At 37.9% G+C, this 16894-nt stretch overlaps 1 protein-coding gene across 9 annotated transcripts in view; it reads left to right on the top strand.

Moving 5' to 3' along the window:
• ZNF236 (zinc finger protein 236) overlaps positions 1-14341 on the top strand; it is an 85491-nt gene extending 71150 nt beyond the window's left edge. For 8 of the 9 annotated variants that reach the window (XM_035896928.1, XM_035896925.1, XM_035896926.1 and 5 more), the window contains 4 exons: positions 1981-2178; positions 7666-7795; positions 12034-12210; positions 12626-14341. In XM_035896928.1, coding sequence (XP_035752821.1) covers positions 1981-2178; positions 7666-7795; positions 12034-12210; positions 12626-12753 — 633 coding nt within the window. In that variant the 3' untranslated portion in view covers positions 12754-14341. Of the gene's footprint in view, positions 1-1980; positions 2179-7665; positions 7796-12033; positions 12211-12625 lie in introns of those variants that run through there. The other variant, XR_004842360.1, reaches the window with a different exon arrangement.
• Positions 14342-16894: the final 2553 nt, after the last annotated feature.

Here is a 16894-nt window from a genome sequence, read left to right as displayed (position 1 = left end):
ATTGGGCCAACAGGAACCTCACGAAGATCAGCAAATGGAAGTGCAAAGTTCTGTCCCTGGAGAAGGACAATCCCGTGTACTAGTACACACTGAGGGCAGCAGGAAAGCAACTTTTCAAAGAAGGATGAGGGGTATTGCTGGACAAGTAGTTGACTGACTGTGAGCCAGCCATGCAGCAAAGAAGGCCAGCAGCATCCTGGGATGCATTGAGTGTTGCCAGCTGATCAAGAGGGTTGATCCTCCCCTCTTCTCAGTACCAGTGAGAATGCATGATCTGGAGTGCTGCGTCCAGTCCTGGGGCCCCCCAGTACAAGAGAGACATGAATATACAGGAGTGAGTGCAGTGGAGGGCTACAGAGATGATTAAAAGATTGGAACATTTGCAATAAAAGGAGGGGCTGAGAGAGCTAGGACTGGTTGGCTTAAAAGAGAGTGGGTTCTGGGGGGCAGTTCTTATAAATGTGCATAAATACCTGATGGGACAGAGTAAAGCAGATGGAGCCAGGCTCTTCTCATTGATACCCAGTCAAAGGACAAGAGTCAATGGGCACAAATTAAAATAATTCCATCTGAGCACAAAGAAACCCTGTTTGAACCCAGGTTGAACCCTGGAAGAAGTTGTCCAGAGAGGTTGTAGGGTCTCCATCCTTGGTAATATTCAAAATATACCCGGGCATGGCCTTGAGTGTGCTCTAGGGACACTGGACTAGACGATCTCAAGCCATCCCTTCCAACTTGAACTATTCTATGTTTCTAATAACATCTTGTGCATGTGATTTTTACATTTGCATATGCCTATGAGTGTGAGTTCTTAACAATGTTAGTGTTCAAATACTCTGTGAAGGTGGCTGTTTTAAAATTGAACATAAACGTTTTCTTACTCTTCTGAATTTAAAACTAGATTTTGTCTTTCAGTATATATGCTTTCATAAATCAATGTGCCATTTCATAAGACTTATTATAAGGTCACTTGTAAAATGTGGCTATCGGTAGCCCTACTGTAATAACAATCAAAATGCAACGCTAACATAAACTAGTTTTCTGTCATTCCCTGTAATGATGTTGTGTGTTTTATTTAATCATGGTGACTGTATTGATTGAACTTTCAACATTTCACCCTTTTCCTGAGAAATTCCAACTAGCTGGAAACAAACACGTGCACACACAAGCACACAGGATTTTTTTGTCATTTGTTTCAATATGTTTTATATTGCATATCTACTTTCTAGTATAGATAATATTCTGTGTTCTGTATCTTTTCAAGTTCAGTTCATCCTGAATAATCCACTTAGAGGGCTATTTCCTTTATCTTCATCTTCATTTGTTTCTTTCTGTAAGTCATTGTGTTTAAGATTCTTTTGTGTCTACAAAGTTGAAGGAATCTTGTGTTATTTTAAGAAAGTGAGATTTTTCCCTCATTGATTAAAACAAAACAAAAATGAAGCACAACCCCATCCAAATTCTATCAACTTTTCATTGTGTTTCAGTGCCTCTGGAACTTCGTGTTGGTAGCTCAGAGCTTTACTTCCTTATGAAAATAGAGTTCCCAGTGAGGAAATTATAAACAAATAGAAAATATTCTTTTCCTCTGCAAAATCAGAGCTACTTTTTTCTTGTCTGAACTGTTTTTTGGCTTTGAATTTTGTTCAGTGAGAAATGTGAGAATCACCTGAGATGCTAAGGACTATGAAACTGAATATAGGAAAACATTTGTACAAACACATTCTATTTAATTTGATAGATAAATAAATTTGATCATAGTTATTATAGTCTGTTTTCTTAAAATACATATGTGTCATTCTTAAAAGCAATGAAATACAAGTTCATGTTTACATACAACTTATTTCCTGTGTGTTGGTAAGTTGAAAGCACTCTCCAAAAATTGGACATGTTGCTGTAGATTTTGAAAAATAAACCACCGTTGTGGATGTGCCGATGAAATTGGAAATTATTTGAAGGTCTTTTTGTAACTCGTTATAGGTGACAGAGGTTTCTCCTAATGTGACTAAAAGCAGTCAAGCAGAAAAAGAAGGTCGTGTGCACCAGTGTTTCGAGTGTAATCAAACCTTTTCTTCGGCCACCATGTTGATGCACCATAGTAAAGAGGTTCACGGCAAGGAAAGAATACATGTTTGCCCTGTCTGCAATAAAGCCTTTAAGCGGGCAACACATCTCAAGGTATTTGGTAATAACAGTTGATTATTCTGTTAACTCATTCTTTTGTTTTGGGCTTTTTGCAATATTAGTGAAAGGTACCTATTATCCCTTTCCTTTCCCAGTATGAGAGGTGTGCATCTGAGAGAGGGAGTGTAAGTGATAATGTATACACAGATAGAGAACTCTCTTCTGGAGCATGAGGAGTATTTTAAAGCATATATTGACTACAGAATGAAAAATGTGAATGCCTGTCATGGAAATAATAGTGCCAGAAAAAGATTTTACTTACTTTACTTGCTTCAGTATGTCATCGCTGCTAATCCTGATTTCCAGATAAGCTTTTGGAATCAGGAAGCTGTTGGCTTTGCACTCTGTCATTTGATTTTTAGGTGCTCTGTCTTGTGAGTACAAGTGACATCTGCAGAGGAAGCATTTGTTTTAAAACATCCTTTTATTATTGCTGTTGCAGAGTAATATTTTCTGTGTAGTTTTTTCTAGATTATTAACAACCTGATACTTCCACGTCTTCTCAAAAAAATTAGTGGTGTGTTTAAGTTTATAACTAGATTATAGAATGTTCCTGTTAGGAATATTGGGCTGTACTAGGCAAGTGGTGTGTCCAGGCCAGTATCCTATCTCTGAGAGATACTAAAAGTCAGTGATTTAAAGAAATGCTTTATGAAAAGAGCAAACTTATATTATAATTTGCTCAGAATTTTGCCAGCTTCCCATAATTCATAAGAGGAAATTTCTGGAGCCAGAAGCAATGTGTTTATATTAAGTAGCTCTTAAGAGAGCTTTTCAATAGATTTCCTTTCACTTTAGTATTGTGTTAGGAGGCTGTAGCGAGGTGGGGGTTGGCCTCTTCTCCCTGGTAACGGACGATAGGACGAGGGGGAATGGTTTGAAGTTGCGCCAGGGCAGGTTTAGGCTAGACATTAGGAAAAACTTCTTCACAGAAAGGGTTGTCAGGCTCTGGAATGGGCTGCCCAGGGAGGTGGTTGAGTCCCCATCCCTGGAGGTATTTAAAAGAAGGATAGATGAGGTGCTTAGGGACATGGTTTAATGGTGGGATGGCAGGGTTAGGTTAAAGGTTGGACTCGATGATCTTAAAGGTCTTTTCCAACCAAACCAATCCTATGATTCCATGTTTTAAGGAAATATATCCTGTTTGTGAAGTGATCATGTGTGTCAAGCAGACTATTAGTCCTTGGGAAAACTGTCACAAAATGTGGTGTTGTGAAACTGTTAACCTCTAGTTTAGGAGAAATTTTCCAGAAAAAAAAAAAAGAAATACAGTATTGATACTAATTTTCCTTAAGTAATGATAACAAAAACCCCATGTATCAGTCTCTCTTCAACTTGTTTTCTTAGAACTGACTGGTGTTACATTTTTTTCATAATTACACCTTGACTTCTATTATATACTGGACCTCGGTTAAAGATAGAATGAGAAAACTTCATACCCTGCTACTGCCCTTGGGTTATTATCCATTACTGCTTTTTTATGTAGGCAACGATGAAGTTGCAGTAAGAAGTCCAAGGGCAATCAAGAGACTTCAGGGCCTTGGGATGTCTGGTTAAGGGGTAAGGAGCACAAGTATTGTTCTCCTCTATCCCTTCAGTTGCAGGAAATGATGAGGGAAGAAACATGAAGAGCCAGAAGATCAGTAACTGTCTCTGAGATCAGTGTCACTAGCAAAATTTGGGGTTTATGGTCATGGGTCAGCCAACATGATACCAGGCCTGCTAGTGACAGATGGGGGGGATACACCAGTCTCAAAGGGTGAACAGGATCTTTACGCAGGAGTTAACAGGGCTCACAGAAAGAGCTTCAAACTGGATTTGAAGGGAGAAAGCCTTGGACAGGAAGGACATTGAGGTGCTGGAGCGTGCCCAAAGAAGGGCAACGAAGCTGGTAAAGGGTCTGGAGCATAAGTCCTATGAGGAGTGGCTGCGGGAACTCCCACCTGGAGTTTAGCATGGAGAAAAGGAGTCTGAGGATAGACCTTATCATTCTCTACAGCTACCTGAAAGGAGGCTGTAGGAACGTGGGTGTCGGTCTCTTTTCCCAGGTAACAAGCGATAGGATGAGAGGAAATGGCCTCATGTTGCACCAGGGCAGGTTTAGATTGGACATCAGGAGAAATTTCTTCACAGAAGGGGTTGTGAGGCACTGGAACGGGCTGCCCAGGGAAGTGGTCGAGTCCCTATCCCTGGAGGTATTTAAAAAACGGGTAGATGTGGTGCTTAGGGACACAGTTTAGTGGTGGACTTGTCAGTGTTAATGGTTGGACTTGATCTTAAAGGTCTTTTACAACCTAAATGATTCTATGATTCTATTTTACTTTATCTACAAGAGAGATTTGAAAGAAACTTGCAGTTCAACACAGATCAGGAGCAACATGGAGAAAAACCTTTTTGTTACATAAGGCTAGGTTGATGATGGAAAACATTTTGGATGTTTCTTGAAACCACGGCTTTATACCAGGAAAAACTTCCCGCTCAGCTTACATAAGGCTAGGTTGATGATGGAAAACATTTATATTTGAAAGCTGACTTTTTGAATGGGTACCTTCTGATGTGAAAGACAGCCTTACTTGCTTTATTTTGGATGCTTCTTGAAACCACAGCTTTATACCAGGAAAAACTTCCCGCTCAGTGCAGAGGACCATTTTCAACCTTCAGATCCAAAGACAATAGTGTTTGGAAAAGATCACATTTTGTTAGTTCCTAAGGAAGGAGGGTAATGTTGCATGTATATGTAAAAATTTGAGAGTGAACCTGACCAGTTGATGAGGAAGTTTCAACAGTTTCTTTTCCCATATAGACATACACAAACCAGCGGAGTGGACAGCTAACTTTTTGGAACATCTAATCAAAAATGTGACAGAAGTATGCAGTTTGGTATAGCTGATCCTGTGGAAGCACTATTATTCTCTTTCGACCAGCACAACAGTTTGATCTTTCTCAGTCCAACTAGTGCCTGTGAAAGCTGATAAATCTTGTTTCAGGAAGGTTTCCTCTGTATCCTGTAAAAACCCAATGCAAGGTCCAAAATCAATATCCAAATAATCATTTTTCACTTCTGGTGAGGAGGAGGAGAGGTTGTTTTAAACAGAAAGACAGTTTCATTTGCTACTTGGTCATCATGTCCTAAAACAAATTCCATCTCTTCATCAAAATCTTTTCATTAAGGTGTTCCAGAACATCAGCTGTGAGCAGCTTCTAAGAGGAAGTTCAGCAAAGATAAATGAAACCATGGGGTTTGGCTTTGGGTTTTGGGAAGGGTTTAGTGATCTCTTACTGAAGTTCTTCATTTTGTACTGATGGTATTCTGGAAATCACCGGAGTTATTAAGAACACTGCCAAATGTCAGGCTTTCCTGAAAAACCCAGTAGGAGGTAAGGTTACTGATTTTGGATGCCGGTACTTAACTGTATTTTTTCCAAAGGCATCAGTACCAGCAATTTCACAATTATCCACAAGAAAAACATTTTTAGAGATTATGTACGAATGCCCCCGCCACCCACCTCACCCCCGGTGTCAAAAATTTTCAGTCCAGTGTTCAGTTCCCCTTCAGATGTTGGTGACTCCTGATTTTACAGCTTCAAAGAGGAGGATCTTAAGACATGCAGAGTGACTAAACTGTACAATTCCATATCATTAGGTAGTGGGAATGCCTTCAGGGTGACTGTAGATAGTAAATAAAGCATGGAAATTGTTCTAAGACAAAAATTAAATGAAGTTGTGATCTAATTAAAACAAGGGAATGAAACAAACTTTTTATTGCCGTACTTTCAGAGGTGGTTACAATTAATGTTTCAAGATAAATGGGGCATAAGAGTTGCATACCAGTGCATGAGTGGTGTAGTGGTGAGGTAAAGGGCCCTTTCAAAGAAGTTTTCCTGTTATGTTCTAATTAGATGATGCTTGTTTGGGATATCACATGAACAGTCAAAGAAATACTAAGTATGTCTATAAAGAAGTGCTTGCGCTTCAGAGCATTGTACTCCCATGAACTATTTTCGAAAGCGTGTATTTTGCAGGAAAAATATAAGGGATTGGCAGATCAGTGGAAGAGAATTACAGCACAAACTTTCTTCAGAGGAAGGTGACAGAAGGTTTTATGGTGCCTATCTGGATGCTTTCCTGTTTGCTTTCAAGTAGAAAACTGGTCATGGCGATTGTTGGGGTTTGGGATTTTTTTGGGGGGGTTCTTTTGGGTGGTTCTCTTTTTTGTGGCGGATAGAAGGAAGCAGCCAGTTTCAGGTAATTTTTCTGGGGTAGGTCATAGTGTGCTTCCACCATTTCAATGCTTCAGGAGGTAACAAGATAAAAGCAACAGATTTTCTTCATCTCTAGCTAAGCTGTGGTTTATGAATCTCCTGTGATTTTCTGAGAAGACCTTTTATTATTTCCCTATAATACTATATTATTATAATTACTGTAATAATAATATTCTTCCCTGTAACTGTCTCGCTGATTTTCCAGTGAAAACAAATTCTGCAGACACAATTTGCTTCAGTTCATGGAGAGAGGAATAGGACTTCATAGACATCAAGAAGGCTTATTGTTTAGGTGTAGTAAAGACTAATTAATAGTCCAGTCTGTAATGACTAGACTAGAAAAGAATATCCACACACATTTTAGAACATGGACAAGTACTGACAGTGCTGTTTCACATACAGTTCTTGATCAGATTTTTAAATTAAATATGTTTGTATCTGCTTTCTTTTGTAATCTGAATTGTATCTTGGTATTAATAAAGATATTTAAATGAAAAATTTAATAGATTACATAAGATACTGCTTTAATTTGCAAAACTTCTGGGCCCAGCATCAGTGAATTAAAAACACTGAAATTAGAACCGTTACTAATACTTCATAAAGATAAAACGTGTCATACCCTCATTCTTCTTTCTTACCTCTAAGGACCTTAGTGATGATGATATTATTATTATTATTATTATTAAGAGTTCATTGTGAAGTGATTCTATTTGCACGTTGACATTGTGCCGCTGTGTGTATGTTGTGATAGGCCTTTGAGGCCTGTACCGTTTTACAAAGATACTTATTCAGGTGCTGACTGGGAATACCTATGTATCAGGCAAGGGGGGAGAGATGGATACTGTAGAAGGGAGGGAGAAAATGCAGTATGAACTCACAGTGCACAGTTGTCCAAATCTGTGTTTGTAAGTTTGGGGGTTTTGATTTTATTTTTAGTGAAGGGACTAATGTATGCCCAAAAAGCAGTGCATACAGTTATTGACAGAGGTTTTCAGAAATGTAAAGATACTAATGCATCAGCCTTACAAAGAGTTGATATACAAAAACAATCTTTCATTTTAAAAAAAAAATAATGCAGGCTTCCATCTTCTTCCAGCTTGTTTGCTGATGAGTAAGATCCTCTGCTTTTGTCTTCAAACTGTGAATATACTTCTTTGTCAGACAGTGAAGTTTTTTTAAATGGTCTGAATTTTTAATTTTTTTTTCTGTACTGGCTTAGGAACACATGCAAACCCATCAGGCTGGACCTTCACTGAGTTCCCAGAAGCCTAGAGTATTCAAGTGTGATACTTGTGAAAAAGCTTTTGCTAAGCCAAGTCAGTTGGAGAGACATAGTCGCATTCACACAGGTAACAACAGAAATTATTTTTATTCACGAGATTTTCTCATTAATATATGGGTGTTATATTTGGAGTCCTTGCTCATGGTTTCAGGTAACTTCGCTTAGTTACCAGCTTAAGCTTAAAAATCCAAGTAAATTTCTAACTCAGAGTTTAGACATTAAAATTAGGAACAGGAGGCTTGAAATCTCAGAAACTGTGATGTTTCACTTAAAGCCAGAACATCGTGCTTAGCGGTGTGACTAAGCTTCCCTGTACTTTGGGACTGACAGTACTGCAACAGTAGTGCGAATACCTGAGCTTGTACCTAAAAGTTTTAAATCTTTGAAACAGAATAATAAAGTGGTGTAAAGACGCTGGATATGATCTCCTTCAAGCATGTAAGAGAATGTGCAAATGAGTGGGTATGCTTACTGACGTTAAATAAGGGACAGTCTTGACTGCTGATACTGCTGCTGTATGCAATGTTTTGTTATCATTGAACTACTTACTCAGTTCATGTGTTTCTAATGCCAGTGTCTTTAATTTGTTGTGTTCTCTTCTGCTTAATTATTATCTTCAACTGTTACTCTTAAAAAGACTATACCAACTTGTCTGAGGGAGCACACATTTTCTGTGATAAAAGTGCTTTCAGATTGCAGCTTCTGTCCTGCTACAAGTTGAAAGCTGTACATAAGATAGCCCAGCTGCCTTCACCTTCTTTATCTTAAGGACAGTGTTCTTAAGGACATGAGTTCTAAATATAGGAGTCAATTCTCCAAAACAACTTCTCTCTTCTCACTGCATTAACTTTATATGTCCTTGTATACTTGTCTACCTGTTAATTTCTTTTCTCTTATGTTTATGGCAAGTTCTTAAAGGTAGGGTCTTTCTCTCTGCTCATTTTTTCATGAAGCACATGGTGAAGTTCCAGTCGATGTCTAAGGCTGTGTATGTACCGTGATTTTATGAATAATAAATTATAAAGGGGTTTCCAGGGAAGACAAGCAGAGGAAAAAAAAAAGTAGACGAAGATATGTTAAGATTGCTGCAGTCTAGGAAACTGCTTTAACGTCCCATATAGCAATGGCCATATAGAAAAGTCATTGTTAGGTGATGAATGACTCTGTCTTCCATTAGGGTTAAGTTAGTTCGTACTCACCATTGCACATAAGCAGTTACTGAGACATAACTAGTCAAGACAAGGTCATACTTCTATCTGTGCTTTCTTCCTGGCTTTTGCAGTGTGTCATGAGGTTTGCAAAGAAATTAATGTAGTCTGATACTTGTTTTACCATGGAAAAAAAGAAGAATTGGAGAATGACTGTTTAGTGATTCCAAATGTTTGTGGATGAATTAGATCAGGCCTATACAATGTGCAGCCTACTGTGGCATTTTTTGATTTGTTATGGTGAAATTAATCTGTCTCATTCCGGTTGCCTAATTCAGCACGTGGTTTGTATACTGTCAAAAGTAAAGTAGGAGCAGTAATTGTAAGAGCTGTTGCACTTCATTTACACATGACTGTTTGAGCTTTAGGGTGTTAGGGTTTGCTAGGCAGCTGAGAGCCAGAGAAGTCCTAGGTGCCGGCCCTGGCTTTTCTTCACATTTCATTCAGTTTCTGAGAACTCGCTAGTAGGAAAGGATAGGAGGTTGGATAGAGAGGATTCATGAACTTAGTGAATTTATGGTTTGAGTAGTTTTGCTAAGGAAATTCTGAGATTTGGGAATCCTAAGAGCCTGTTCAGAGACATTGCAATGGGAAGGCGTGGATAGATAGGGGAGGTGCTGGGCATAAAAAGCAGATGAAGAACTCAGTGTGATGGTTGAGTTGGGAAGGGATGAGATCCTTCTGCATTAACTTGTGAAATACTGCAATGTGGGTGATACGTATTGGTTATGGCATTTAGAGAGTATTATAAGAGGAGGGGAAGTTTTCAGTGCAGGTGTGGCGGGATAGACTTTAATATTAGTGGGCTGGGTCATCCACTTTCAGCGAAACTTACTTTCTGGTAGATAAGCAATAACTCTGATAAGGGTAAAGGGTATTTGCAGCCATTTGTCAGCTAGCAAGCAGCATTCATCACCGATCAATTGCTGCTAGTTGCAATTGCTGTATTATGGGTGCATATAAGCATGTTTTGTAAGGGGTGTTTGTAGCAACTGGTTGAAGGTGGTTTCTCATCTAAGCATGGGAGGAAATTTTGATCTGATCTTCTAGAGCTGGTTTTATGCATTAGAGGTCTCTGCTGACCCCATGTATTCTCATCTAACGGGTTGGCTGCTTATGCTTCTCTTCCCTCCACTCCCTATGCCAAGAGAAATGGTGGCTGCTCTTCCCAAGAGAAAACTGAAGAAGGGGACAGAGCTGCTTTGTGGTTATGGTGGCAGAAAGGAACAATCTGGTCCTATTTGGGGTAGGAAAAGAGAGGCAGGAGTTATAATCCAAAGAGATGTTTTCTGCATAACTGACTTAAATAATACAGACTTTAAAAAATGTTCTAGGTAAGAGTTTCATAAAATAATCTGAAAAGAGGAAAGAATGTCAGTTTCCCTTTTCCCTGCTTTGATCCATGTTGCCCATTGTAATAGACACAGAGCACTTCCGGAAGGCTGGGAACAAGAGCGGAGTCCCTTTATGCATCTGTTTCTCATAAATCTGCACCGTCATAAGAAAAAATTCTTTCTATTTTGGAATGACTTGTAATTTACTCAGTAAATCCTCAGATATTTTGGGGTTTCTTGTCCTTGGGTGCTCATGTGCTAGGAATGCACACAAACTTGTAACAATCCTTGCTAAATTAGTTTTTATATTACTGTTGTCTGACATTGTCGAAAGAGCAAGTCAATCCACACAACAGTCATCCTTTCAGAAAAGAATGTTCTTTTAAAAATCCCTTAAGACCAGAAGAGTGAACATGTGCTGCACAGCTTTTAGATGGGTGTTCTTACCTATACTACGATAGGAAAGACTAATGTAAGTCTAAACTGATTTGCTTTCCTAAAGGTATGGTCCTTACCTGTGAGAAAGTGTTTGTGATTTCTATCTTCATTAAACATTTTTAATGATTTCTAGCGGGCAGTACCTACGGACTCAGTGGCCAAAAGGAAAAACATTGTTTCTCTCAACACCTCTAAACATCTTGTACATTCAGATTTATCAGTGAAGAGCAGTTTGGAGAAATGTTGCCGAAATTAGAGGGAAGCAGATGCTTCTAGTTCTACCGAAAAAGCCATGTGTTAATCCATTACAAAACACCTAAAAGGCTGTTCATCTTAACAAAATAGAAAACCTGGAGTCAAAAGTATCTGAAAAAGCCTAGATTTCACTTCAAACTAGTGAAATCGTTGTTAGCAAAAATAGAAAGAACACTTCTGTGCTTTAAAGGACCTTTTATTGTTTTTCTGAGAAGTTGGATTTAGCATGGAAACTGCAGTGTGTGGGGGGACACTTAACATACAGGTAATGAAGGAAGAGAGAAATTTGTTTTTTAAAAAAAATTGAGGAAAAGTATTTGTACTTCTGCTTGTGCTTTATTGTGCCAACTAATAAAAAAGTGTATTTCTAAGTTCAGAAAGTGCTTTTAGAAGTCTATAGTAACATACAGCAGTGTGTCTTGTGTTGATATTGGAGGTTGTGGTGATGAGTGTTGAAGCAAAGGTCTGGTTTTCCAAAACAGGTATTTTAAATTTTTTAGGTATTTTTGTAATGAATATATTTGTGAGTTTAGAAATTAGTGGTGTTCTGGCAGATTTGGAAGAATATGCCTGCTTTGGTAAGATATGGGAATCACTAGTAGCTGTTGGCACAGGAGGCCACAGGTCCCATGCAGAACTACTAGAACTTTTTTTCTTTTTAACACATTCAACTTTCTGGTTTCTTCCAGACATCAGCTTTGGTAATTCTAGAATACTGCGTTATCTACATTATTCATAAATGATGTAAAAAGGTGATGGTCCCCCTGAGTACAGAAAAGCCAAACTGGCAAACTGATGTTTTACACTTCTATTAAATAATCTACTTAGATAATAAATTGGATAGGAAAGATAACTATATCAGTGGTTTAGGACTTACGTAAACACTCTGCTGTTTGATTTGGGATGTTTTGCTGATGATACGGAGCCATTGCACAGTTTTGAGAAAGTCTCAAGGAAAAAGATCGCATCTACTTAATTTCTAGGCCGTCTTGATGAATTTTTACTGAATTCTGAACTGTATTTTTATGTTGAAATGAGAAATTATTAAATACCTTTTTCTCTTTTATAAGGAGAACGGCCATTTCAGTGTACACTATGTGAAAAGGCTTTCAACCAGAAGAGTGCTCTTCAAGTCCATATGAAAAAGCACACAGGAGAGAGGCCTTATAAATGTGATTACTGTGCAATGGGATTTACGCAGAAAAGCAATATGAAACTGCATATGAAACGAGCTCATGGTTACACTGGTACGTATTAGAATGAAAGTAACAGCGAGTGCGGAAAGCCAGCTCAAAACACTTCCCTTAAGTTATTGAGGAATTAGGCACTAATAGCCAGAGACCAGAGTCGATGAGCTAGTAGTTGAACGTGCAACCCAAAAAGCAGGTTGAAACAGAGATTGGTTACTGCTTATGGTTCCTTGTTTTTTATGGGGAGCTCGGGAATATAAAGTTCAAAAACAATTACAGGAAAACAATTGCTTATATTAGATTTTTTTCTTTTTAATTTTTTGGAGAGCATCTAATGAATTTACAGAATCTGAAGTAGTCGTGTAATACCTTTCCAGTAGTATTCTTTTATTCCCAAGTGCTCTATTTACATTTTTCTTACACTATACATCAAACTATACTCATTTTGCCTTTTTCTCTTGTACTTTGGCAGGTCCTGTACAAGAGCCTGCTAGTCATCAAGAACAAGAAGGGGAAGATATTAGTCGTGCTCTGAATTTAGAAGAAGTGGTACAAGAATCTTCAAATGAATGGCAAAGTATAGGCAATGTTTTTCGATGACACCTCAAAAATTGAAAGCTAAAGACGTTTCTGGGACTCTAATTTCTCTAAAGTTTTCAGAAAAGTAAAAAGATGGATTTTTACAGTTAAAGCTTCAAGCATTGAAAATATTAACAATAGAATAATATATTATAGTTTTTTTAATTATTTACAAAAATTACCTAAAAGAATCATTCTTTTTTTAAGCTTGTAGAAGAATATTGGGAAAACATCATTTAATCTGTGCTAAGTTGTCTGTGAATCAATGAACTCAGGTAATACTGTATACAGTTTCATCTTCTAATTCACAGCCAGTATATCTATTTGAAAAATAAACTGGAACTTTATGTCGGAATAGAATGATTCCCATTTTTAAAGGAGGTCAAGAATAACTTAGTGGAAAAACCGTGAAACTGTCGGTCTGCTTTCTTTTTTACATGTTGAAAGAAATGATTGAGGTTGGAAACAAAATGTTACGATGTGGATGCATGCAGTATAGAATAGTTTTGGGTTTGGTTCGTTTTCTTTTTTGGTTTTTTTTTTTTTTGCAAGGCACAGGAAAACGCTGTAGTTCTGTTTTAAGGGGGGTTTTAGTACGTTTTGGGAATCTGTTGAAAAAAATAAAATGCCGTGAACTTATGGCTTTTCTTGAGTTAAACTCTTGAGAGGGAGCATGTTCATTTCCATTCCAACCACAGAGGCAGTTAGTTGTTACTTTTTGCATTGAAAGTCTGAGGTTTTAAACTCAGCGATAATTACTTAAAGCGAATCCAAACTAGAAGAGGTTCCGATGAAAGCCTCTTCTTTTCCGTTTGCTGTATTGGATCAGCAGGTACATATCTTAGTATCTGTGGAAATCACAGCCATATACTAAATCGGGGAAGTAAACATATAATTTTGTGTCAGCAGTGAGAAAGTTAGATGCACGCTAGGCCACCTATACTCTACAGTAGTCCCCAGTGCTGTAAACAGTTATCATTTCAAATCTGTAAGCTCCTCATTATTTTCTTTGTGAATTCTGGAAATGCGTTACTTTTATTTGTTGTTGTTTAAGTCATTGTTTCAGCAAAACTACCTAGTTGACTAAGTAATGCTTCGAAAGGTGCCACTTGTTAAGTATATTCGTAACAAAGAAACACTGGAGTAAAACCATAGTCATCTTTTAGACATTCCAAAGACAGAAGTTCTTTTGTTATTTTTACCTAGTTCTTTTGAATTTTATTTATATGTTACATATATATAGGTATATATATGTGTGCTTGTATGTATATATATATTTAAAGTTATATGAGCCTCTGTGTGGCTGATCAGTATATTTTGTAAATACTAATCCCAGTTGCAGGAAGTTAATCTTTTTGGTTTGCCGCAAGTACTTCTTGATCAGTGGTGGATTTGTTGTACTATAATACAGAGCTGGGTTTTAATTTACCTTCTGAATGATAATTGGTCTCAGATCCAAAAAGCCCTTTTCTGTAAATATTGTCTATACTTTGTCTATGATACAAACTAGTTATTTCAGATTGCTGAAGCAAGAAATCACTGTTGGTTTTGATAGGGCATCTCTTAATTCTTTTGTTAACTCTTTGGCATATGTATATAAGTAATATAGTTGGTGACATGAAAATAACACTTTTGTTATGTGGAATATTTAATTCAAAAACATGTTAAATAATATTACTTTTTTCCAAATTCTGTTTCGTGTATTTTTTATGCATTTGATTCTGGATTTTAGGAAATTCTAAAAACTCCATTTACCAGAAGTGCGTGTCTCGGCATTATATGTAAAGAATGCACGTGAAGTTCTTCCAGCAGCGCCTTTTCTTCCAGACAGCCTATTAGTGTTTCAGCAGTTTAAGACACACATTCTATTTTACAGCTGTCCGAAGGGATACTGGCCCCATGGCACAGTGCCCAGTTTATCTGTAATAATACAGTAAAATGTGCTGTGTTGCATGTACCATGTATAAAACCATTTCCCTGTTCTTTCAGAGAATTCTGTATAAGTGCACAGAAAAGTTTGTGGGAGTTGGTTTGCTGCATAGGGGATGACACTTTCCAGAGGTTGCCAAATCCAGTTTGACAGAGGATGATTTACAGCTGGTCGCATCCAGATGCAAATCCATCCTTAGTAATGGGAACGTGATTCCTGAATGCTTGCAAGCATTCAGTCTGCTCTAGGTGCGATTGCTTTGCCAGCACATAAAAACTGGTAGTGGTTGGTACTTGGTGAGCGTGTGCTATAGAAGCAGTTCTTCTGAGTAAAAAGATGCTGGTTTTAAATGGTCACTTGTCAGTGTTACGTCTTGATTAGAGGCAATGAGTGCGTGTTGTAGCTCTTGGAAGCGTTAAACAAGCAGCACGAGTTACGGAGTCAGCTGACATTTTTCTTGAATTCAGTTTGCTACTGCTCCAGCACGTGGAACCCTGTCAGTTACGGTAAATAGACTTTCAAAAAACTTTTTTGTAACGTGGTATTTGATTTGCTTCCCTGCATTCTCCTCCCTCATGAACTTCAAGGATTCACTCTCGAGTATCCTGATGTAGGGGGTTTCCTAGCCCAGATTCCTCGATGAGATGAGTCAGAGGTTTTCAAAGCAGTGTATCTGTTGATGTTCAGTACAGATACAGACACTGTGAGCGGTATGTTGGCATTTTCAAAGGCAGTGTTGAAATAGATGCATGTTTTTAGGAAGGAGAAAGAGCTCTTGTTCTAAGAACTGTTTGAAGAGCCACGTTGTATAGTGGGCAAGTGAGTAGTGCTTAGGAATGCCTCCCTTCTTTCTGGTTTGATGCAGCAGTAGCCTACACTAATCTCAGGCTTTTTGGCATGTGTCTGCTGAAGTATTTCTTTTGGTTATGTCCATTCCTTCAGTACAAGAAATGACATGCTCCTAGTACTGGTGGTGCATTCTTGTTTCAGGAAAAACCCTTTGCTTACAAATCAAATTGCCATTTAAACTGCTGTCTGTCAGCAAAACTGCTAATGGTTGAGTAAAAGAATAAATTTCAGTCTAAGTTGTAATCTCCTTCAAGAGACTTGTGTTGGTAAAATACCGCTTTAAAGTATGGTACCTTTTGTTCTATAGGAAGTAAATCCAAAAAAGCCACTTCCAGCCTCTGGAAAAGGCGGCTAGGGGAAAGCAGAGCCATGAAGGCAAGGAAGAAGCTTTGGATAAGTTCTGTAGCTCTACAGTGCGGTATTCTGAAAGATGTATTTCTCACTTTTATTTACCTTAAATATGTTTTCCCCCTTTTTAAAGGCTGCTTTAAGAAACAACTTGACCTTCACGTACCCTGCTCAAAGTAGATACTTGTTTATGAAGGGTGGGATTTCAGTGCCTGTACAATGGCATTTTATGCCTTGCAATATCCCCTTGGCCTTTAGCTGCCACTCCACAAAGGCACTGGCCTCACGTGAATCCTGTGTCATATGGTCAGCCTTGTGGGTCACGCTAAGTCACCAGCAATGGTCACTGGAAGCCTGTGTGCAGGCAACTGGGTCCTGGGTTCCAAAGTGTCGTTTTCTAGTATCTGAGCATTGTTCATAAATTGGGGGGAAAAAGCACAGAAATTTACGTGTAAGATCATCTCTGTTGTAAAAGACAAAACTGGTCCAAGTTTCATTTCAAGTTGATTACTTTATTTCAATAATGAATGTTTTTAAAAGCTGTGTTCCTATAAGAACAATACATAATCAAATTAAATCAACTATTACATTGCAGAGTATACATCTGAATGAAGCTACAATAGAAAAATACACATAGCAACCAATGTAGGTGATAGAAGATGTAATACGTGTGTGTATGCTTAATCCTTTTGGTGATTTTGTTTTCTTTAGTCTCTATGTATTTTCTACCCTCTCATCTTTCGTTGCTTCATATTAATGGACACTGATTTAAACCTACAATAGATTTAGATGTGAAATGCAATTAACATACATATTTATAGGTAACATTTACTGGGCACTTAATTAGGAATGCAGTTTCAACCTGGGAAGCATTAACTGTAGTCTACAGTGCGTAGGCTAAAACTAAAAAAAATAAAATAATTAATCAGACACTTAGGTGACAGCTTGAAGAAATGGTAAGTTTAAGTAATAAAACAGTGCAATTCAGAAGAGCCTTTTATTTCCCTAAGTGTGGTTGGAAATACCATTGCCACA

Source organism: Egretta garzetta, unplaced genomic scaffold (assembly GCF_000687185.1).
Source record: "Egretta garzetta isolate BGI_Z169 unplaced genomic scaffold, ASM68718v1 scaffold126, whole genome shotgun sequence".
Lineage (NCBI taxonomy): Eukaryota > Metazoa > Chordata > Aves > Pelecaniformes > Ardeidae > Egretta > Egretta garzetta.
The sequence above is the reverse complement of the archived record's forward strand: the minus strand, read 5'-3'. Positions and strand labels throughout refer to the sequence as shown.